Source organism: Rhinoraja longicauda, chromosome 1 (genome assembly GCF_053455715.1).
Source record: "Rhinoraja longicauda isolate Sanriku21f chromosome 1, sRhiLon1.1, whole genome shotgun sequence".
Taxonomy (NCBI): Eukaryota; Metazoa; Chordata; class Chondrichthyes; order Rajiformes; family Arhynchobatidae; genus Rhinoraja; species Rhinoraja longicauda.
Genome location: NC_135953.1, coordinates 109,720,733 through 109,746,121, shown reverse-complemented (window position 1 = coordinate 109,746,121; position 25,389 = coordinate 109,720,733). Strand labels below are relative to the sequence as shown.

The following is a 25,389-nucleotide window of genomic DNA, read 5'->3' as shown; positions in this document are numbered from 1 at the left end:
TTCAGCTCAGTGGATAGCATAGTGGCACAACCAATAGAGATGCTGTCTGACAGCTCCAACAACCAGGGTTTAATCCTGAGCTTTGGTGCTACCTGTGCAAAATTCACCCATTCTCCCTGTGGCTGCTAAACTAGTTTAGGATGAGTGTAAATGGGTCTTTGATGGTTGGGTTGGACCCAATAGGTCAAAGGGCTTGTTTATGTGATGTATCTCTATGAGCTTAAGTTCGGAAGAAATGGCTGAGTAAAGGTTGATTTATAATAAACAAATCTGCTATTATTTTCAATCGGAAATTGAACATTTAAATCAGAACTGGGACTTCTTGAGTCCTACTGGGGAAGGCTTGCTATGTAATAGAAAAGATGCTTTAAAAAGGTTGCATATTAGTTGTTTTCTCTGTTGATTTAGGTGAAGCATTTAAAAGAGCATGATCCTCCAGCACCTTGGCTCATGGACAAATGGTAAGGGTCACCTTGCTAAATTTTGTTGATGATAATGTTCACATTAGTTCTCACTCACATGATTTTATGTTTATTGTTGTTGCAAACAAAGGTTCATACAGCATGGAAACAGGCCCATCGGCCCAACTCGCCCATGCTGACGAAGATGCACCATCTTCACTAATCTCACCTGTCCAAATATCTTTTAAATGTTGTTAAAGTACCTGCCTCAACAACCTTTCGTTCCATATACCCATCACCGTCTGTGTGAACATGTTTTTCAAACTTTAATTATCTGTATTGAAAATGATAAATGTTGAGTGATTCAGATTGTTTTTAACATACAAAGATCAAAAGGTAAAAATGTTTGTTTCATACTATCTCAAGTTAATTTGAGTAATGTGATCATTTCCATTGCCTTGCTGTTAAACCTACTCGGGACTGATTTGTGATGCAGAGACAATGTACAGATAAAGAGAACAGAGCTTTTCAATGAAAGGGAAACATTATATTAAAGCCTTCATAACTGCCGACAATTTAGTCGTTTTTAGAGATACAATGCGGAAATAGGTCCTTCAGCCCACGGAGTGAGCGCCAACCAGTGGTCCTTGTACACTACCACTATCCTATACAACGGGCAATATACAATTTTACCACAGCCAATTAACCTTCAAACCTGTATATCTTTGGAGTGTGTGAGGAAATCGAAGCGCCCGGGGGAAAAAAGTTCATGGAGAGAATGTACAAACTCCATATAGCCAACGTCCATAGTCAGGATCGAACCGGGGTCTCTGGAACTGTAGGGCAGCAACTCTACTGCTGTACCACAATGCCACCATAGTACAATTCTCATTATTTATATTAAGTAAAAGAACATTGATTAAGTTCCATGATTTATATTATTTGAAGTTGCTGAGTTTCTAAGTACATAATTTTATTTATCTTTAATTGAATTTCCTTTCCTTTTCTCTAACAGCCTTATGGCACCTCTCATAGCAGAATATGACAAACAGATGCAAAAAGTGAATGAGCAGTTGAATTATCACCAGGTAACCTACACCTTACTTTGTTTTATAATTTGAGGAATTTCTTAAAGTTTATACATCTTCTTTCCAGCAACATATTTTCTTTTACATTTTAACATAGATTCATATGAATGAGATCAAATTAAAGCTTGAAGTTGTTGTAAGAGAAAATGAAAGGTGAGATTACCCAACTTTTCAGTTTAGAATTATTGCCAAGTTAAATATAGTTGAACTTTAAATTAGGGCAGACTTTAAATTGTGCTGTAAAATTACCTTGGCATTATTGATTTGCTTTTTCTAAGAATTTGTGAGATGAGATAAATGCATGGGTTGATCCCCGAGACACAGATTTCAACAAACACGGGCTGGTCAGACCACATTTTCAGTTGTATTGCTTCCCTTCAAACACAGACTAATTATCCAGTTTGGTTCTATGGAAGTGCTTGCATCCAGCCAATGACTGCCATTCAAAGAGTTTTGATATGAATTATCAGGTTTGAAAGCGAGAAGCTCCATTTAATAGTTAAGGATATCTCGCTCATGTTGCTGATGTTTACAATTGCATTTTCTAGCATTGTTCACAAGCTGAAACCATTTTCTCATTCTCTAAACTGGACCTAATATGTCACTTATCTACTCGGTATGTGGGCAACATCAATCAACTCAGCATAAACTGTAGATTGAACGTCAGACCATTTCATTATTATATTGTCACCTGCAATTCATTCAGAGTAGTGCTGTTATCTATGCAAATCATTGAGCACGAGATTGTAGTGAATAGATCTGAACTTAGACCTATATTTTTCTTGGCTACAATTTCACTGTTCAAAGATATTTCACATTTAAAGAAATAGCTAAGTAAGACACTACTTTCTAACTCGTCCTCTAAATTGTCTCTGCTCCAGATTGCATGCAGAATTACAGGAGAGCGTTGAAAAACAATTGGAATCTCTACCTTCTAGTGCAAGAATTGGTGATGTTGACATTGCAGAAGGAGCAGTGGTGAATAACCTGAAGGAGCAATTGCAACTTGCTAAAAAAGTAAGCAATTAGTAACAAAGAGATGGACCTACTTAACTTTCAAAAAAAGAAAAAACCCATTATCATGACAATTTTGAAAGGAGTTAATTGTATTTAGATATAATCATCTGAAAACCGTAGAGTGCCGTGAGGACTGGATTCAGTAATGCTTCGATTAGTTTGATAAACCGGTTGTGTTTTGCAATAGTCTTGACACCTTTCATTATTATCTTTCTGGCACTATCCCACAATTTACCAGTATTATCAAAATCAATTGGATAAAGTTTTAACTTTCAATTTAATTTGTAGTTTTGTATTCTGACTATTGGCAGAATTTTATTTTCATGGCCTCGCCATAATTACATTTTAAGCAGGATATCAGTAAATATATATACCACTCTACAGTGTAGGTTAGTTGTTCTTGGGCTTCAGAAATGTTTAAACTTTTTTTTGCATTGATTTTGTCAGATACATCCACAATTGATCTAAAATCTGACTGTTCATCCATTTATTCACACTTTTGGTACTGAGGAATAATAAGCTTGTGCCGCTCACATTTCTTCGGGTACCTCAAAGGAAAAAAAATGTTCATATTTAAACATCTTATCTTAGCAATAAGAAGACCTAAAATATTAACAGTCAGTTAGTTTTGAGGTATTGCTGCTATTACGTAGCAAAACATAACAGCTAATTTATACCCAATTCGATGCACAAGCACCAAATGAGATGAGTATTTCCAGAATTTTTTTTCTGTTCTTTTTGCTTCTCCTCAGCAACTATTGCTCATGTTTGTACATTTTTAGTGGCGTATTTTACCATTTTGTAGAGTTAAAGAGCTCATTTTCAACAGTCATGTCATAGCTGTACTTTAATGATCAGCAGTAAAACTAGTGAATTAAGCAAAGGGGCTTTGAGAAAATATTAGATCTGAATGAAGAAACAAGGAACTGCAAAAGGTCTACAATTTTTTTTTTTTCACTCTCGATGCATTTTGCCTAATGTAAGTCATATGCCATGGGATTTAGTCCATAATTAATTTCATTCTAAATTTACTTGATAATGGAAAATTACTTTCATAATAGGCCTCTCTTGTATTCTAGGAAAAAGACCTAGCCTTGGAGTTATGGCAATCAGTTTCGCAAACTTTGGAGCAAATGCAGCAGATGTACCAAGATCACGTGTCAGCAACTCAAGATCATGATTTTGACCAACAGCAACAGACTGTATGATTTCCTCAGCATTTTATTATTTCATAAGAGTTGGATGAACTAGTGGCGGCACAGTCGCGCAGCTGGTAGAGCTGCACCAGGGATCGGGTTCGATCATAACCTCTGTGTGGAGTTTGCACATTCCCCCAGGTGCTCCGGTTTAGACAATAGACAATAGGTGCAGGAGTAGGCCATTCAGCCCTTCGAGCCAGCACCGCCATTCAATGCGATCATGGCTGATCACTCTCAATCAGTACCCCGTTCCTGCCTTCTCCCCATACCCCCTCATTCCGCTATCCTTAAGAGCTCTATCCAGCTCTCTCTTGAAAGCATCCAACGAACTGGCCTCCACTGCCTTCTGAGGCAGAGAATTCCACACCTTCACCACTCTCTGACTGAAAAAGTTCTTCCTCATCTCCGTTCTAAATGGCCTACCCCTTATTCTTAAACTGTGGCCCCTTATTCTTAAACTGTGGCCCCTTGTTTCATCCCACATCCCAAAGATGTTTGGGTTTGTAGGTGAATTGGTCTCTGTAAATTACCCCTAGTGTGTAGGGAGTGCATGAGAAATGGGAAAACATAGAATTAGTGAGAATGGGTGATCAATGGTTGGCGTGGACTTGGTGGGCTGAATGGCCTGTTTCCATGCTGTATCTCAAAACTATCTTGTTTCTGATGAAATGTAGAGAAGGGTTTTTTTTCATTTAAATAAACGTAAATTCCCAAATAAAAGAATTAATTTTAAAGATATGTCAACAAGTTAATAAATTGCTTACTTCTGAGCACTACCAGCAAGAGCATAACTTCTTATGGTATTTTTGTTTCAGGATCAGTTGGCTCAGTTTCAACAACTTATTCATCAGCTTCAAATCGCTAATCAAAAATTAAAAATGGTAAGACAAACACAAGTAAAATCCTCATGTCATATCCAACCCAATCTGTGATTTAATACAAAGAACTCTTTGGAAAATAATTCCGTGAAAAGATTTTGATCTAATACACATTTGAATTGTGTTCAGCGAGCTTGAGGATCAATGTATCTTATCTATCAATTTAATAGATTTATGACAATAAATTATTTTTCTCAAATTTTCTGCTTGGCCCAATGGTAAAATTATTACTTTAGTCAATATTGAAAACTTCCAGGGACCAAATTCAATAATGGAGTCAAAAGAGACTGCAGATGTTGCAATATTGAGCAAAATACAGATTGCTGGAGGAACATAGCGAGTCAGGCAGCATCTAAGGAGGGAATTGGACAGATAACATTTTGGATGGTCACGACCACCATCTTTTCATACTTTGAGGTGCGGTCTGGAACAGTCGCAGATATTTGAAAACATTGCAGTTTTCACCCATCCACTTCCTCTGTGTTGCCATGTTAGGGAAATATCTTCCAACTAATCATTTAGAAGACCAGAGGCATTGTTTTAGGTCACCATTCCCTAGCAACAGATCCCACCTCCCATTGTAGCTTTATCTCGACTGAGTCAGACTATTCATATCTTCAACTACTTAACTGAATGTATATCCCATGTCCTCTCCATCACCTAGACTGCCTATATCTCCTCCTCCATACTTGCATCTCCTATCTATCACTTGCCAGGCTTTGTCCCATCCCACCTCTCTTTACCAGCCTACCCCAACCATCTGACTCCATCAGTCTGAAGAAGGGTCCCGACCCAAAATGTCATCTGTCCATTCCCTCCATAGATGCTACTTAACCCCCTTAGAGTTCCCCGAGCAATTTGGTTATTTTTTTCTCGCGATTCCAGCATTTGCAGTTCCTTGTGTCTGTTGTTTGTCTCTTGACCTGTGTCAGCCTATCTGTTGTTCATCCATGCTTTTCTGGGCTCAGCCAATCTCTCCTGTGTTCTGTGTAGGAAGGAACTGCAAATGCGGGTTTAAATCAAAGATAGACACAAAATGCTGGAGTAACTCAGCGGGACAGGCAGCACCTCTGGAGAGAAGGAATGGGTGACGTTTCTGGTCGAGACCCTTCTTCAGATTGAAGAAATCTTCAATCCCTTCTACCCGAAACGTCACCCATTCCATCTCTCCACAGATACTCTCCTGTGTGCTCCTGGTTTGCCTCCCATTTCCACCTTGCGTGTTCAGCAAAAGATCTGTTGCATATATTTTAACACATCACATTTCATCACTGTATTTGTTGAAGTATATTGGCTCCTGCAGCCTGTATGCTGCAGATTTTAGGTTATCATCTATCTGGTCAAATGTCTTCATATTCCTTCCATTACATTGCCTACCTTCATCCAGTTTAGGCCTTACACACCTGTCATCAAAGACTGGACCTTCAGCTGCCTAGACCCCAGGCTGTGGAATTTTCTTTCCCGCCTCTTTCATGTTTGGAACAGTTAACAATCATTCCCCTTGACCATATTTTGGGTGATCCATCCTACTGTGGTAGTGTTAGGCAACATGTCAAGTCTTGTTGAATAGATAACCTCTGTTTATATTTTTTGCTGCATGAAAGAAATGCCGAGGAAACGTTATTTTTCAGACAAGACATTAAAATAAAGTCTCTCATCAGTCTGCAGTTAATGATGTCAAAGATGCCCTGGAATGTTTTTAAAGAAGTATTTTAGAAGTGTCTTCCTGATTAGTGTTCATAGCTGAACCATTATTACCAACTGGATGTAGTGTTCATTGATCGTATTGTACTTTGCTTGAACATGTTGAGGAACATATTTGCATGCAAAACAATAACTGTTGTCAAAGCAATTATTCTGTTGCCTGTGAAATATTTAATGTATCCTATATATGTAAAGTCACAACATGTATCTGAATATTTTGATTTATTGTAAGCACAATTATTTCTCAGGTAGACACAAAAAATGCTGGAGTAACTTAGCGGGTCAGACTGAAGAAGGGTTTCGACCCGAAACATCGCCCATTCCTTCTCTCCAGACATGCTGCCTGACCCGCTGAGTTATTACAGCATTTTGTGTCTACCTTTGATTTAAACCAGCATCTGCAGTTCTTTCCTACACAATTATTTCTCGTATGCAATAAAAAATAAATATAGACCAAAACACTTAAGACCAATATTATTTGAGTTGGATAATGATGACAAATTGTCGGCACGTGGCAGGACAGTGATGCATATGGTGTTTAAAAGTAGAATTCAATATTAAGAATATTTGAATTGTCAACTTTAAAATAACATATGTAGTTACGTTATTGTTTCTTCTTGATTTGAGTGGCAGACTGGTGGTTGTGCATAGAATCATTGTACAATTTATCCTAAATGAACAAACCATTTTGTCTTTTAAACAGGCTAATCAACAGTTTATAAAAACAGAGACAGATCAGAATTTGGAACTGGAGCAAAACCACAAAGAATTCAGGTTTGTGTATTATACATGCCTACAAAAATAAAATGTGAATGTATTCTATGTAAAATGATTTAACATTTGAGAGGAATATCCATTATTTTACTGATTTACAGATCTACCTCTTTCTCATGGGCAGCACAGTGGCATACTGGTAGAGGTGCTGCCTTATACGCCAGAGACCCGGGTTCGTTGTGACCTCGGGTGCTGTCTATATGGAGTATGTACGTTCTCCCTGTGACCGTATGGGTTTTCTCTGGGTGCCTCAGTTTCCTCTCTCATTCCAAGGATATGCAGGTTTATAGGTTACTTGGCCTCTATCAATTGCCCTAATGTGTAGGACATAGAACTAGTGTATGGGTGATTGATGGTCAGTGTGGTCTCAATGGGCCGAAGGGCCTGTTTCCTTGCTGTATCTCTAAACAAAATTAAGCATGCAGTGGTGCATTTGAGTTTGATTTATTTTTCCTATAATATAATAGGATATTCTAATCATTAAATCATACAGAATAGATCTGATAAAAGATCGTTAATCTGAAATCTAATCAGACATGTGTGACGGGTGAGACATCTTCTGTGAGTAGAGAAACACAGTCAATGTTTCAAATTGATATATTTTATCGGAACAATGAAATATTGTTTTTGGTATCGGCTAAATATTAGTCCAGAATTTGCAGTTAGTAGTGAGCTGTCTGTGCTTGTTGTTGACCTCCCCGATAGGTTTTCTGAATCCAGTCTGCCTACTTGCTTCCCCAGAGCCAATCTGATCCAAAAACAGTGCTGGGCCTGTGTGATAATGGGCCTTCCCTGATGTTCTTCTTTCATATGAGCACCCAAAACGACGTTTCAAATAGCTCAGAGGGAAATGCTTTAATTCTGGTTCATAGTAAAATATCAAGTTTGTCATGCACTTTGAATTCTTCTGAAAGCTATCAACATTTTGAAAAAAAAATAAAAAATTTAAAAATCAATGTATATATTTACAATTATTAAACATTATCATTAAACATTTTTTAACTTTTAAAAAGTTAAACTCAGACTCTATTGACAGTCCAGGACCTGAAATGATATATAGGATAGAACAGTGCAGTACTGCAATACCAATTTATCTCATTTTGTAAACTAATCTAAGGAAGTTAGTTGCAACAAGTGGTTGATGTAATCTCAGACTCCTTCCCCCATTCCTTCTGAAGGCAGTGTCTGTCATCAAGATTTTTCTGATCCCACTTCAGTACTGTGGCTTCTAACGACCCACTGACCATCACATTTACACATTACATTCTTAATTACCCCACCAGTCTCCACCTTCTTACCTCACCCCAACAGCCAACTCCCAACTGATACAATTGACTACGCAACACCCATGACCACTCTCATCCAAACCACTACCTAACATACCTAAACAGTTACAGTAATGCTGCTGAGATGCAATAGCATGGCTATTTTTATCATCAGCTTTGATTTAAAAATTGAAGTAAGACGTTCAAGTGCAAGAACAATTTTTGGGTAGATTTTGGTTCTCTGCTAAACATAGTGTAATTGTGTTGTACTCTGCTTCCGAAATTAAATTCTGCTAACATCAATAAATTTCAGATAGAGTATAACATGCTGTCACTTCAATATTGTGCTGTGGGAACAAGTTGCTGCCCCTTATCAATCTGAATAAGGTATTTAATTGTCCAAATATTTAATTTTACAAAGATTGAGTTTAGTATTAGGAATATTTGCGAGCAGATGTGGCACCCAATAAAAAGTGAATTCCCACAAAATGGGATTGAATGATTGGATTGAATTGAATTGAATAAATGTTAATAGCCAAGTATGTATTGCATACAAGGAATTTGCCTTTTCCAGGGTGTTTTCTAGTTGAAAAACTAACAATTGGCACACTTGTACCTCTTTTTATGGTGAACATTTACATCCACCCATACAGAGACAAGATGTGGGTTTGACGTGTTCAGCAAATGAAAAGCAATATTCTTCAATACATTACTGAATGTTGGCTTTGGCTATGTGTGAAGTGGTTCTTGAGCCAGGCCCTACAAGTTCAGGTGCAAGTGTGTTATTAAACAAACAATCTCCCAGATGTACTAGAGGACAGTGGATCTAGGGGGATAGAGGAACTGAAAGAAATTTGCATTAGGCGAGAAATAGTATTGGGTAGACTGATGGGACTGAAGATTGATAAATCCCCAGGGCCTGATGGTGTGCATCCCAGGGTACTAAGGGAGGTGGCTCTAGAAATAGTGGACGCATTGGTGATCATTTTCCAATGTTCAATAGATTCAGGATCAGTTCCTGTAGATTGGAGGATAGCTAATGTTATCCCACTTTTCAAGAAAGGAGCGAGAGAGAAAACGGGGAATTACAGACCAGTTAGCCTGACATCGGTGGTGGGGAAGATGCTGGAGTCAATTATTAAAGAGGTAGTAACGGTGCATTTGGATAGCAGTAAAAGGATAAGTCCAAGTCAGCATGGATTTATGAAAGGGAAATCATGCTTGACTAATCTTCTCAAATTTTTTGAGGATGTGAGAAGTAAAATGAAAGAAGGGGAGCCAGTGGATGTAGTGTATCTAGACTTTCAGAAAACCTTTGATAAGTCCCACATGGGAGATTGGTGAGCAAAATTAGAACACATGGTATTGGGGGCAGAGTGTTGACATGGATAGAGAATTGATTGGCAGACAGGAAGCAAAGAGTAGGAATAATCGGGTCCTTTTCAGAATGGCAGGCAGTGGCGAGTGGAGTGCCGCAAGGCTCGGTGCTGGGGCCGCAACTATTTACCATATATATTAATGATTTGGATGATGGAATTCGAAGTAATGCTAGCAAGATTTCAGATGACACAAAGCTGGGTGGCAGTGTGAACTGCGAAGAGGATGTTAGGAGGTTGCAGGGTGACCTGGACAGGTTGAGTGAGTGGGCAGATGCATGGCAGATGCAGTATAATGTAGATAAATGTGAGGTTATCCACTTTGGCAGCAAAAACAAGGAGGCAGATTATTATCTCAATGGTGTCAGGTTAGGTAAGGGGGAAGTGCAGCGAGACCTGGGTGTCCTTGTACACCAGTCACTGAAAGTTGGCATGCAGGTACAGCAGGCAGTGAAGAAAGCTAATGGCACGTTGGCCTTCATAACAAGAGGATTTCAGTATAGGAGTAAAGAGGTTCTGCAGTTGTATAGGGCCCTGGTTAGACCACATCTGGAGTATTGTGTACAATTTTGGTCTCCTAATTTGAGGAAGGACGTCCTTATAATTGCGGTAATGCAGCGTAGGTTCACGAGATTGATTCCTGGGTTGGCAGGACTGTCATATGAGGAAAGATCGAAAAGACTAGGCTTGTATTCACTGGAGTTTAGAAGGATGAGAAGGACTGGACAAGTTAGATGCAGGAAAAATGTTCCCAATGTTGGGGGAGACCAGAACCAGGGACCACAGTCTTAGAATAAAGGGGAGGCCATTTAAAACTGAGGTGAGAAGGAACTTTTTCACCCAGAGAGTTGTGAATTTGTGGAATTCTCTGCCGCAGAGGGCAGTGGAGGCCAAATCACTGGATGGATTTAAGAGAGAGTTAGATAGAGCTCTAGGGGCTAGTGAAATCAAGGGATATGGGGAGAAGGCAGGCATGGGTTACTGATTGTGGATGATCAGCCATGATCACAATGAATGGCGGTGCTGGCTCGAAGGGCTGAATGGCCCCCTCCTGCACCTATTTTCTATGTTCCTATGTTTATAAATGAATGAAGCGGATGATTAATTAGTGTAATTTACATTCTCTTGTACAAAACATTTGTCGAAATTGTCTTTTTTTGTACAGGAAAGCAAAAATTGACCTGCGAACTGCAACAATGAAAATGGAAGAAATGAATAAACTGATGGAAAGCATGCAAGAAGATGTGCAGAGAAATGTATGTTTCAAGATAAGTGGATAATCCATCTATCTGTGGGTTGTCATTGAATAAGGAAACACATGCAAACACATTTTTATGATGAAAGGAGGCAAATGCTATTTCATTCAAAGCTATGTTTAACCTGTGGATGTTTTCATAGAACCAGAACTTTATTTTAGGCAGCACCCCCTCTATTGCTTGTGATTTCATTCTCCAATTGTCAGATGTAGCTGAACAGGACCATAGTCATTATGTTATCAAAGAATGGATACATGACCACCTTTTTGAGTTTCAAAAATTATTTTCTATTTAAAAATTACAATTATATGATACAATACATTCATAAGTCATGTCTTATGAATGTCAGTAGACTGTTCCATTAATATACCAGGTTTAAATTGCCTCAGTTGGACATACATTTTTCTTCTGCATTCCTCCATGAGCAAAAAGTCCAAATGTATATATTACACACCTATTCCAGCTATTCAACAAGAGGTGGCAGAAGGGCATAAACCTTACCCCACATTGCCTGTGCAGTGACTTTAAACTTTAGAGATACAGCATGGAAACAGGTCCTTCGGCCCACCAAATCCACGTCGACCAGCAATCACCCCCATACTAGCACTATCCTACACACTAGGGACAACTTACATTTTTTACCGAAGTCAATTAACCTACAAACCTGTATGTCTTTGGAGTGTCGGAAGAAAGTGGACCACCTGGAGAAAACCCACATGGTTACAGGGAGAACGTACAAACTCTGTACAGACAGCACCCATAGTCGGGATCGAACCCGGGTCTCTGGCGTTGTAAGGCAGCAACTCTACCGCTGTGCTACTGTGCTGCCCCAATGGCCACATCAGGTTTCAGTAGGTCCCTTAAGAATATTTGATCACAGATGGCTTCTTTCATTGGAAGACCAGCAGGTTTTGCACTGATCAGAAGATATTTTTTACTGAGTTACTGATATTCCAATGTCAGTTGATGCTTGCCTCACTGTGTGTCTCTGGCTACTGCTAGTAAGGCACCGAACTGTGTTACACTGCTGCTCAGGATGATCTTTGAAAAAAAAATGCACTGCATCTCTTTCCAAATCAAATGTATGTTCTAAAAAATAAATGCATGCAGTCTTATCCTGAGCACAGCCACTTTGAGCTTAGTAAGCAAGGGTGTAAATACATCAGCCTTGCATGACACAGAGGATCCAACTTCTCACCAGATAAACAAGGTCTTTGTATTCGCCCTATTTGAAATTTCTGCTGAAGAGGCCAAATGAATTTTTCAGCCTTCTCGAGGAATTAGCCAAATGATCCTTTTCAGAGGAAAATGTTCCAGGCTATCTAGCCTCTCCTTATAACTTAAACCGTTTCAGTCCCAGTAAATCTTTGGAATATTTTTGGCATCCTTTACAACCTTCTATAGCTGGGCGACCAGAACTGCACATGATACTCCAAGTGTGGTCCCACCAACGACTTGTACAGTTGTTACATGACAACCCAATTCTAATACATCTGTACTGATGTAATGTGCAAAACGTCAGAGAGGGGTGAAAAATGTTTCAAGCTGAACCTCAACCCAATGATTACATTTGCCTGTAATGGGGAAAGGTCTTGGAATGCAAATGCCAAGTGTTGCAATGTGCTGAGGATCTGCTGATGTTGTGAAGGATAAGACTAGTCATGTTGCTGTCCAATTATTTGGATTATGCTGTATTGGCTGTTCCTGGTAAAATAGTGTGTACACAAGAACATATTCACCTTGTGTCATTATTTACACAAATGGTATAAAAACCTTGTTGCTATTTATAGTTGTTTGTGATCCCTGATGGAGGTTTACATGCATAACTATCTCAGAGTGAGGATGGGTGCAGTTACAAGGCCCTATTTAATTGAATAGCCTGGAGGACTAGCTTTCTAAATTCACTGGTGAAGAATAGCCATCTGCTCCATTTCTAAAATTAGATTGCATGTTCACCTTACAGCGCCAGAGTCCCAGGTTCGATCCTGACATCGGGTGCTATCCGTACGTAGTTTGTACAAACCTTGTGGGTTTTCTCTGGGTGCTCCGGTTTCCATCCACATTCCAAAGATGTACAGGTTTATAGATTAATTGGTTTCTGTAAATTGTCCATAGCGTGTATGACAGAACTAGTGTACGGGTGATTGTTGGTCGGTGCGGACTTGATTGCCTGAAGGGCCTGTTTCCATGCTGTATTTCTCTTTCACAAAATTCTCTAGAGAAAATAATAGTGCACTGCTAGAAATAGTGTAAGAAATACTCAGTCATTCAAGCAGAATTTGTAGAAACAGAAATAGAAACATTATAATTTGGGGTTACTGAACATTCATCAGAATCATATAGCCTGGAAATGTTTTAACTTGGTTATGCCAAGTTTCGAGCTTGGTTTGTAACAATAAAACACCCTAATTCAGTGTTAAACATTGCTATAAAACATTCCCTTCAAACCCTCTATGCAGGTTTGATTATGACACTTGACTTTTTAGCAATGAACAAGAGTACAACCAACAAAGCTATTGAAAATTGTTAGTGACTTTTAAAAAGTACATTTCAGATCATTGAATATCAGTTATCTGCTACGACTAAGCGGCATATTTCCCATCCAAGCTTTATAGTTGCATGGATAGCTGATAGAGAAAATGTTGCCAGTCACTAAGTTTATTGTAGTTTAGTTTAGAGATACAGCATGGAAGCAGGCCCATTGGCCCACTAAATCTGCGCCGACCACAATTCACACACCCAATGGGAACAATTTACAGAAGCCAATTAACCTACAAACCTGCATGTCTTTGAAATGTGGGAGGAAACCCATGCGGTCACAAGAAAAATGTACAAACTCCGTAGAGACAGTACCCGTTGTCAGAATCGAACCCGGGTCTCTGGTGCTTAAAATTAACGCAGAAACTCTACCGCTGCGCTATTGTGCAAACCCCTTGTTTGAGAAGTTTTGGGTGTTAGACTAAGAGAGGAAACGTTACATTTTGTTATCTGCAATGAATGTCATGGTTGTTATCATCAACAACATATTTAATGTAGAAACAAACTTTGGTTAAGAATAATTTTGCTTATCTTGGAATCACATTTTTTTCATTACATGTAGGAGCAGAATGCTGCAGCTGCACTGGGGAGAGAGGAAGCTTCAGATAAACGATTGCAACAGTTACAATCTGCGATAACCCAATGCGAAGCCAGGTATTATAAAATCTTGATGTCTGCAGTATATTGCATTCTCTTTTACATTGCATCTTATGCTGATATAATTATTTTTCATTTATAAGTTATACCAAGAATGAGATATTTTATACTTACAGTAACATCAGCTCTCAATCAGCATCTTTCTCCAAAAGTAAACGCAACAGACAGCCACCAGTCTGAGGAATGGTCTCGATCCGAAACGTCACCCATTGCTTCTCTCCAGAGATGCTGCCTAACCCGCTGAGTTACTCCAGCATTTTGTGTCTATCTTTGGTGTAAACCAGCATCTGTAGTTCCTTCCTACAGCAATGGCTATTACTGATTATGATTATTAACCGAGACTAATACAAAATTTAGTCTAGGGAAATTGTACACTGCTTTTCCCTTCCACTGCAAATACTTGCTTCAGTGTCTGTCAATGTTACCCAAGCCATTTTTAGAATATTATACAATGCATTTCCCTTCATGATAGAAAAGTGGGTCAAAAAGAAACCAAGTTAATTAAATATTGCATAATCATGGTAGTAATTGTAGGCATGTGGGTGTCCAAATCGGGTAGGGTACTGACATGGATAGAAAATTGGTTGACAGACAGAAAGCAAAGAGTGGGGATAAATGGGTCCCTTTCGGAATGGCAGGCAGTGACCAGTGGGGTACCGCAAGGTTCGGTGCTGGGACCCCAGCTATTTACGATATACATTAATGACTTAGACGAAGAGATTAAAAGTACCATTAGCAAATTTGCAGATGATACTAAGCTGGGGGGTAGTGTGAATTGTGAGGAAGATGCAATAAGGCTGCAGGGTGACTTGGACAGGTTGTGTGAGTGGGCGGATACATGGCAGATGCAGTTTAATGTAGATAAGTGTGAGGTTATTCACTTTGGAAGTAAGAAGTAAGAATAGAAAGGCAGATTATTATCTGAATGGTGTCAAGTTAGGAGGAGGGGGAGTTCAACGAAATCTGGGTGTCCTAGTGCATCAGTCAATGAAAGGAAGCATGCAGGTACAGCAGGCAGTGAAGAAAGCCAATGGAATGTTGGCCTTCATAACAAGAGGAGTTGAGTATAGGAGCAAAGAGGTCCTTCTACAGTTGTACCGGGCCCTGGTGAGACCGCACCTGGAGTACTGTGTGCAGTTTTGGTCTCCAAATTTGAGGAAGGATATTCTTGCTATGGAGGGCGTGCAGCGTAGGTTCACTAGGTTAATTCCCGGAATGGCGGGACTGTCGTATGTTGAAAGGCTGGAGCGATTGGGCTTGTATACACTGGAATTTAGAAGGATGAGGGGGGATCTTATTGAAACATATAAGATAATTAGGGGATTGGACACATTAGAGGCAGGAAACATGTTCCCAATGTTGGGGGAGTCCAGAACAAGGGGCCACAGTTTAAGAATAAGGGGTAGGCCATTTAGAACGGAGATGAGGAAGAACTTTTTCAGTCAGAGAGTGGTGAAGGTGTGGAATTCTCTGCCTCAGAAGGCAGTGGAGGCCAGTTCGTTGGATGCTTTCAAGAGAGAGCTGGATAGAGCTCTTAAGGATAGCGGAGTGAGGGGGTATGGGGAGAAGGCAGGAACGGGGTACTGATTGAGAGTGATCAGCCATGATCGCATTGAATGGCGGTGCTGGCTCGAAGGGCTGAATGGCCTACTCCTGCACCTATTGTCTATTGTCTATTGAATGCCCAATGTTACATCTTGTAAACTGCCAGGTTTCACTTGGTAAAGTTAATTAAAATTTGTGTCATGTTGAATTCCTAGGTAATAAATTCAACAAATATCTGAATTCCTGTCTTCATAATAGAACATTGAACGGTAAAGCACATGAACAGGCCCTTTGCATCTCAAATGCCACTATTGTATCTGCCTCCAACGCCCCCCTGTGTAGAGCCTTCCAGCACCAAACACCCTCTGTGAAAAAAACTTGACCTGCATATCTCCTTTAAACTTTGCCTCTCTCACCATAAAGCTATGCCCTCCAGTCTTTTATATTTCCACAATGGAAAAATGGTTCTAACTGTCTACCCTATCCATGCCTCATAATATTCTATCAGGCCTCTCCACAGCCTCAGACGTTCCAGAGATACCCATCCAAGATTATCCCACTTTACAGCTAATGCCCTCTAATCCAGGTTGCATTATGGTAAACCTCTTCTGCACCCTCTCCAAAGCATTCATATCCTTCTTGTAATTGGGTGACTAGGACTGCAGGCAATACTCTAAATCCAGCCTAACCAAGTCCTATAAAACAGCAACATGACTTCCTGGCTCTTGTATTCAATGCCCCGACTGATGAAGGCATTAATCTTCTTTACCACTTTGAGAGTATAGTGTGGAAAAAATAATCCTGAGAAATACTACATTTTGATAGTCTTAATTGGTGAAATCCAGTTTATTGCTACTTCTGAAATTTCATAGCAAAAGTTTACTTAATAATAGCCCCAAAGATATAATAAATTAGCATAATTCTGATGATAATATTATTTCCTTATCATAGGTTGTCTTCAAATATGAACTAGAAAGGTGAGAATTGGTAGCCTATTTGATTATAAGGGGCATAAATGAACAAGATTGGAATCCATTTCAAAAAGAGCATGTTAAAAGAGATAAATTATATTTATGGAACATTTTCTTATTCACTCCAGCAGTCTGAGTGCTACAAAACTGATGAATTGCTTTCAAAAGATAATCTGCCATAATGTCAGCAGACATCACAACCTTTTAGGAACGTTATATCACTTACTGAAAGAATTGGGTGTTGATGATTATATAACAGTGAGACTGAAAGTGAAAAGTTAGATGAACCACTATTCATTAGTGTAAATTGAGAACTTTGAGAAGGAGGAAGTGCAACATGCAATGGGAATACCACCATTAAATGGAGAAAAAAAATCTGCACGGTTTGTTATCATGAAAGATTTTCATAAAAGATTCAAAGTGCTGGAGTAACTTGGCAGGTTAGGTAGCATCTCTGGAGATCATGGATAGTCAACGTTTTGAGTCGGGACCCTTCTTCAGACTGATTGTCCCACCCCACTTCTCTTCCAGCTCTCTCCCCCTCACGATAAGGTCAGGTAAGTGATTGATAGAGGTTGGTGACCATTTCGTCGAACACTTGCTTTCAATCCGCCAAGACCTACTGGATCGAATGGTTAGACACAAAATGGTGGAGTAACTCAGCAGGTCAGTCTGAAGAATGGTCTCGACCCAAAACGTCACCTATTCTTTTTCTCCAGAGATGCTGCCTGACCCGCTGAGTTACTCCAGCATTTTGTGTCTATCTTTGGTGTAAACCAACATCAGCAGTTCTTTCCTCCACAATCCACCTATCACTTGCCCAGCTTTGTCCCACCCCACTCCTCTTTCAGTTTTCTCTCCCCCACTCCAATTAGTCTAAAGAAGGATTCCAACCCAAAACATCGCTTATCCATGTTCTCCAGAGATGCTGCCTGAGCCACTTAAGTACTCCAGCACTTTGAGTCTTTTTGTTGTAAACCAGTATCTGCAATTCTTTCTGCTGCATTAACTAATACATTATCTGTTTTCCCCAAAAGCAAATAGAGTGGTCCAAGAACAGAAATCACTCAATATTAATAGATATAATACATTGTTAAGAGGCTAATATAGTGGTTGTTTTTAATTACAGATAGCTGGAATGAAATGGGACATAAATTATGTGTAAGAAGGAACTGCAGATGCTGGTTTAAACTGAAGATAGACACAAAAAGCTGGAGTAACTCAGCGGGACAGGCAGCATCTCTGGAGAGAAGGAATGGGTGATGTTTCGGGTCGAGTCTGAAGAAGCGTCTCGACCCGAAACGTCACTTATTCCTTCACTCCAGAGACGCTGCCTGTCCCGCTGAGTTACCAGCTTTTTGTGTCTATCTTCGGGACGTAAATTTTGTTAGGTCTACAAACCTGATAGTTACATAAGGAAAAAATACCTTTAGTTGCAGGTATCATTACCCAAATATTTTGCAGTAGTGATTCTGCAAAATGAAACCAGGGCTAACAATAAGATAGTGAGGACAGATTGGTTCAACTAGTTTTGTATTTATTTGAGTATAGAGGCTGAAGGGTGATCTAATTAAACTGTTCAAAGTAAAACTGAGCAACTGTTGCCTCTGGGATTACTTTGGGACAAAAGGGCATAATCTTGAAATTAGTGCTGGGTAATGTGGAGGAAATGCCAAGAAGCAGTGGTTCGTGCAAAATAATAGAAATCTGGATCTCTCACTATCACCAATTGTGATGAAGTCAATTGGAAATTTCAGATTTGAGATTTATCCTTCTTTGTGTTGGCCAGGACGTTAAAGGTTAAGCAAACATGATAGGTGGATGCAATTCAAATAGGTAGCTGAATGATCAAGTAGATTTGAGCGCTCTACATGTTTCAAGGCTCCCATGTAAATCTTTTCTAACTGAGCAGTCAAGCAAATAAGATCCTGGCATTCTATAATCCATTTTTAATGTTTTTTTTGCAGATTGCGGGCAGCTGCACAGGTTGCGGAGCAGTTGCAAAAAGAGAAAATTGGTTTTGAGCTGCAAATCGGCGAACTTCAGGAAAAATATGCACAAGCAGAAGATGAGAAATATGAAGCAGTGGCCAAGGTTCGAGACAGCACGCAGCTACTGGAAGAAGCAAACTTGCAGAAAGATCACGTAAGATTTCGCAGTAGGCTCTGTCCTTAAGTCAACCAAAAAACCTAAAGGAGTAGCTGTTCTATATCTTTGTTGAAAGCAGTGTGGTATGTCCATAATGCACTCAGAATTTTAAGTAACTTCATGGATTTTCAATGTACTTGGTGTTTAAGTCGATATAAATGTATTTGAAGATGTCGTTGTTTCATACCAAAGATTCAATTCCGATATTATTTATAAATATGTAGAGCCGAAACTTGCGTTTAAAATGTGCAGGAATAAAATTGCAGAGATGGATCGATAGAGAGAAGAAATTTTGAAATGTAGGTGCTGATTGTTGAAAGTGCATTCTCCACTGCAGGTAGTGTCATATAGCCCAACTTGCCTAAATCTTTCCCCTCTCACCTTAAACCTATGTCCTCTGGTCCTTGATTCCACTACACTGGGTAAAAAAAAACTCTGTGCCTTCACCCCACCTATTCCCCTCATGATTCGTGAGTGACCAGGATCCAGAATGGAGTGAGAGTTCAATCAGAAAGGAAGCATGCAGGTACAGCAGGCAGTGAAGAAAGCCAATGGAATGTTGGCCTTCATAACAAGAGGAGTTGAAGTGAGACCACTAGTGAGACCACACCTGGAGTATTGTGTGCAGTTTTGGTCTCCAAATTTGAGGAAGGACATTCTTACTATTGAGGGAGTGCAGCGTAGTTTCACGAGGTTAATTCCCAAAATGGCGGGTTTGTCGTATGTTGAAAGACTGGAGTGACTGGGCTTGTATACTCTGGAATTTAGAAGGATGAGAGGGGATCTTATTGAAACATATGATTATTAAGGGACTGGACACGCTAGAGGCAGGAAACGTGTTCCCGATGTTGGGGGAGTCCCGAACCAGGGGCCACAGTTTAAGAATAAGGGGTAGGCCATTTAGAACAGAGATGAGGAAAAACTTTTTCACTCAGAGAGTTGTAAAGCTGTGGAACTCTCTGCCTCAGAAAGTAGTGGAGGCCAATTCCCTGAATGCTTTCAAGAGAGAGTTAGATAGAGCTCTTAATGATAGCAGAGTCAAGGGATATGGTGAGAAGGCAGGAACAGGGTACTGATTGTGGATGATCAGCCATGATCACGGTGAATGGCGGTGCTGGCTCAAAGGGCCAAATGGCCTACTCCTGCACCTATTGTCTATTGAATTGAGAGTTGTCACACAGCAAAAGTAGAAAGGTTGATGACTTGGAAATAAATAAATGCAAGAATGCAAATTCAAAGATGTGACTGAGAATCATTGTACGTGGGAAGAGACAGAATTGATGAATAAGTGGAATGCATTGGATAAGATATGAGCACGAGACATTTGATAGTACTAAATTTTATGGTGAATGGATTAAGGGAAGAATGACAAGGAGAAATTAAAATAAGATGCAGAAATTGTGGATTTCCAGCAGTTACAAATGTTCAGTTTTTGTGATGGAGTCTATATAAGTTTAGGAACAAGTTGCCATGGGATTGACTCATCCTACAACTACAATTGGGGAATAAAATTGGTGGAAGGATAAGTCTTCCTATTGTTGTTAATATAAATTTTGGATTATTTAAGATCAACAATATATCAAAAACAGTAATGTATTTATATATTTAACATCGTTTAAAATGTATCCAGGTGCTTCACAGGTTATCAAACATCATTTCATAATTATGTTTGAACTGCATAAGGAATAGAGGTAAATAAAATTTAGACAAGGATTTTCGGAACTAAATGGTGTAACCAGGGTGACATGGTATTAAAGTCAGCTACACAGAATAATACTGTGAGGCTTGTAGGACTAGTGGAGTTTGCAGAGATAACAAGGACATGAGGATATGTAAACAACAATGAGATTTGTTAAGTCAAGATCCTGCTGGATAGTGTAGTTAATTGAGCTCAGAATTGGGGAAAGGTGAAAGGGACATCATGCAAGGCCCAATCAATAATAGCTGAGGGCACCATGTGAGAAGTTGGCCAGGAGTGTGCAGGAACAGTTCCATCCAGAAGAAGTATGCTTGAAGGATGGTTTCAACAGTAGATGGATACAGTGTTGTGGTGTGGTAGCAGGATTCGCAGATACTTGCAGAATCTGACGGGGACCGCAACGAGAACCCTCCTGCTATGGCCCCTTCAGATCCTTCAGCAACAAAGATCCTTCAGCAACAAAGTGCTACAGGCCAATATCACTTCTTTGCCACACCTACAAGCTGTTTGAGCGACTCATCTGACTCGCCTCAGCCAGGTGATAGAGCCATCCCTAATAAAGGAGCAGGCAGGGTTCTGGCCTGGGATGTCCTACACAGGTCAGCTTCTCAATCTCACCCAACACATAGAGGATGGCCTTAAGGAAGGTGTTATCACAAGCGCTGTTTTTGTAGACCTTTCAGCCGCTTATGATACAGTAGACCTTCGCCAACTGTTACATAAAGTACTTAATTTGACACACAACTTGCATCTAACCAACTTGGTGAAGACTCTAGTTGAAAACAGACGTTTCTTTGTCGAGCTTTCAGGAAAGAAAAGTCGCTGGCGCAGGCAGAAAAACGGCCTCCCTCAAGGAAGTGTCCTGGCACCCACCGTGTTCAATTGATATTGGCCTGCAGCTCTATGTTACCGACCAGCCTATCCATCCCAACACCAGGACTTTCATTTATGCAGATGACCTGTGTACTACAACCCAAGGTGCTGACTTCCTTGAGGCAGAAGCTACTCTGTGTGAGGCTTTAGTCAACCTGTCCTCGTACTACAAAGAGAATCACCTGAGAGCCAATCCGTCTAAAACCCAAGTCTGCGCCTTCCACTTGAAGAACAAGTATGCAAATCGAAGGTTGAAGATCATATGGAATGGAGGCAGATTGGAGCATTGTGACAGTGCAGTCTATCACGGTGTGACTCTTGATCGATCTCTGACCTACAAAGCACATATCACCAAGCTTAAAAGAAAAATCAGTTCCAGAAATGCTCTTCTTAGCAAGCTGAGTACCTCAAAATGGGGAGCAAATTCTAAAACCATTTGATCAACAGCTCTGGCTCTCTGCTTCTCCACTGCCGGGTATTCCTGCGCAATATGGGAGCGCTCGGCTCATGCAAGGAAGATTGATCCTGTGCTAAACACAAGCTGTCACTGCATCAGTGGATGCATGAAACCTACCAAGACTGACAACATCTACCTTCTCTCTGGCATTGCACCTCCTGGAATCAGAAGAGCTGTAGCCAGTCATAAAGAAAGCCTCAGATAATCAGAGGATGAAAGACACCCCCTACATGACCACCCTTTACTAATTCAGGGTCTGAAATCACGCAGGTTTCCTCTCTTCTGTCCATCCCCTGGACTGCAGTGCATCGTCCAGAAGGCTCAAACTCTGGGAAGAGAGACTAGAGAAATCTCCGGAAGACATTCACATGGCAATCGATCCCTCTGAGAAACTCCCACCAGGTTCCGACCAAACGTGGACAACCTGGCGCAGTCTCAACAGACTGTGGACCGGCATGGGGAGGAGCAAATCGAGCATGCTGAAGTGGGGATATACTGAAGATGCGGCAGACTGCGAGTGCGGACGGGGCCTCCAGACTATGGAACATCTCCTGAGCTGTGACATGCTGCATGACACATGCACTGTAAAGTATCTTGCAGAGGCCAATGACGTGGCACTAAAATTTGCTCGCTATTGGCAAACAGTTGTGTGATGACACGAATAAACAGTAGATGAATTAAGGCAGGGCTGGGGATGGTTGAAGTCATGGGGTGGTGTAGATGATCTTGCTGATGAATTCTTAGCCCCAGGTCTTGTAGATCACTAAACCTACAGCAATAGACAGATAAAAGACAAGTCTATGTTTGCGGGTGACAAAGATGATGGCTTCAGCCTCCCCAAATTTAATTGAAGGACATCTCTGTTCCTGAACAAGCAAAACAGTAAATTAAAATAAATGAATGACAGTGGAGAGGAAGGATGATTCAGTGAAATACAGATGAGTGTGATCAGCAAATATGTGGAACTAGGATGTTTTTAGATGCAGTCTTAGTGGCATAGCATTTGGATATGAAGTAACAGGAAGCCACAGCTGGTTCTTTGAGGAACAACAATGCAGAAATATTTTGCAGATGACTGGACAGATAGGAAAGGAAATGGGTGAGGACAGGCTTACCCAGATGGAAAATTACACTTGAAAATATGTTCATATCATATCATATCATATCATATATCTACAGCCGGAAACAGGCCTTTTCGGCCCTCCAAGTCCGTGCCGCCCAGTGATCCCCGTACATTAACACTATCCTACACCCACTAGGGACAATTTTTGCATTTACCCAGCCAATTAACCTACATACCTGTACGTCTTTGGAGTGTGGGAGGAAACCGAAGATCTCGGAGAAAACCCACGCAGGTCACGGGGAGAACGTACAAACTCCTTACAGACAGCACCCGTAGTCAGGATCGAACCTGTGTCTCCGGCGCTGCATTCGCTGTAAAGCAGCAACTCTACCGCTGCGCTACCGTACCGTACCGTGCGCTACTCATGTCAGAGTAGCAGTGGGCAGCAATGGTCATGCAATCAAGATAGATAGATAGATAGATAGATAGATAGATTTTTTAAGCACTATTCCTAAAATTAACTACAAGGTCAATTTATAATGCTTTAATCATACTTTAAATATGCCAACTATTAGTCTTAGACTTCTATATTTAGAGCAAAACATTCTTAATCATGTATCCCATGACAGGACAAAAATTGGCTGATTTGAAATGTAAATGCTAAAATCAAAAATAATCAAAATGAGTAACTTTGTTTCTTTTCCCACTTTTGCAATCACATTCAGGTTTTATTACGTGAAAAACAAAAAGATGAAGAAGTGGCAAAAATGAAAGAATCTATGTTTCAGCTCATTCAAGAAGCTGCTGCTCGAACCAAGAAGGAGGTTAAGTCAGATAGCGGCACTTTTCTACATTTATTTAATTCTGGGCGTATATATAAGCATTTTGGTACCAGTTTGCTTGTTCCTTTTTAAATCTTGCAGCTTTAAAGCATTGACTAGAGGTATTGTTTAATCATGATGTTGTAGGTGTAGCCCAGTCCATCACATACACCAGAATTCACAATACTGACTCCATCTACACTTCACTCTGCCTCGGAAAAGCAGCCAACATAATCAAAGACTTGTCCCACCCCGGTCATTCCTTTTTCTTCCGCTCCTGTCTGGCAGAAGTTACATAAGCTTGAAAGCGCACACCATCAAACTCGGTAACAGATCCTTTCCCTCTGTTATCAGGTTCTGAATGGTCATTCCATACCCATAAGCTAGGGTATTGTCCGGTTCATAGCTACCTCATTGTGCACTTGGACTTTGTTTATGGAACTGGAGCGCTGCAGTGCTAAGAACTAAAACATAGCACAAAAAGTAAGGAAATTTGTGTGTTGGTAGATTATTTCTTTGTTGTAACAATGCTTCTTGGCAATAAATCTTATACCGTTGGAAAGCCTGTTTATTTCCCTTTTAAATGGTGTCACATTTGTAAGGAACATGCATTTGTGGGATGAGCATCAGTGCTGATTATGTGGGTTGCGCCCATGAAAAATCTGCCAAATCTTCTCTGCCAATGCCAAACAGCTTATTCTGCCATTGACTCTTGTTCGGTGTTGTTTGGTGGATTGGATGATTGAAGTCTAAAGAAACAAGACATATTGGCAATTTAACAATTTATTCATTTAATAAACAGGAGCCTCAGTAGCGTGTGGAAGAACCATACACAGCCACAACAGCCTGGCACCTCCTCCTCATGCTGGTCACCAGCCTGGTCACACACTGTTGTGGGATGGCATCCCATTCTTCAACCAGCATTTGTCGCAAGTCAGCCAACGTGGTTGTGTTGGTCACTCTGGCACGAACAGCACGCCCAAGCTGATCCCACAAGTGTTCAATGGGGTTGAGGTCAGGACTGCTGGCAGGCCATTCCATCCTCTCCACTCCCAAATTCTGGAGGTAGTCTCTGAGAAACCCTGCTCTGTGGCGGTGAGCATTGTCATCTTGGAGGATAGAGTTCGGTCCCAGACTGTGGAGATATGGGATTGCCACTGGTTGCAGAATCTCATCTCGATATCTCTCTGCATTGAGATTGCCTCCAATGATGACAAGCCTCGTTTTTCCAGTGAGGGAGATGCCGCCCCACACCATCACACTGCCTCCACCAAAAGATGTTGCTCTATCGGTGCAGCAATCAGCATAGCGTTCTCCGCGTCTTCTCCACACTTTGACCCTATGATCCAACTGCCGTAGGCAGAATCTGGACTCATCGCTGAACATAACGTTCCTCCACATGTTCAGGTTCCAGTGCACGTGTTGCCGACACCAGCGCAAACGGGCCTGACGGTGAAGGGCAGTCATGGCAGGCCTCCTGGCAGCCCTATGAGACCGGAGATCGCCTGCGTGCAGTCTGTTCCGAATTGTCTTGGCAGAGAGCCGTCGGCCATATCGTCCTGCAAACCTTGACTGCAAATCTGTAGAAGACGGCCTACGGTTCCCAAGTGCTGACAGGGTGAGGAAACGGTCTTCTTCGGGTGTCGTCTTCTTGGGACG

At 40.6% G+C, this 25,389-nt stretch overlaps 1 protein-coding gene across 1 annotated transcript in view; it reads left to right on the top strand.

Moving 5' to 3' along the window:
* The window catches only part of LOC144596333 (sodium channel and clathrin linker 1-like), a 60,484-nt gene that overhangs the window by 10,767 nt on the left and 24,328 nt on the right, over window positions 1-25,389 (top strand). Inside the window, exons 4-14 of the mRNA XM_078404584.1 lie at window positions 409-461; window positions 1,417-1,489; window positions 1,587-1,642; window positions 2,371-2,506; window positions 3,586-3,708; window positions 4,521-4,586; window positions 6,991-7,061; window positions 10,868-10,958; window positions 14,059-14,150; window positions 18,637-18,814; window positions 23,635-23,733. Coding sequence (XP_078260710.1) covers window positions 409-461; window positions 1,417-1,489; window positions 1,587-1,642; window positions 2,371-2,506; window positions 3,586-3,708; window positions 4,521-4,586; window positions 6,991-7,061; window positions 10,868-10,958; window positions 14,059-14,150; window positions 18,637-18,814; window positions 23,635-23,733 — 1,038 coding nt within the window. The remainder of the gene's footprint in view (window positions 1-408; window positions 462-1,416; window positions 1,490-1,586; window positions 1,643-2,370; window positions 2,507-3,585; window positions 3,709-4,520; window positions 4,587-6,990; window positions 7,062-10,867; window positions 10,959-14,058; window positions 14,151-18,636; window positions 18,815-23,634; window positions 23,734-25,389) is intronic.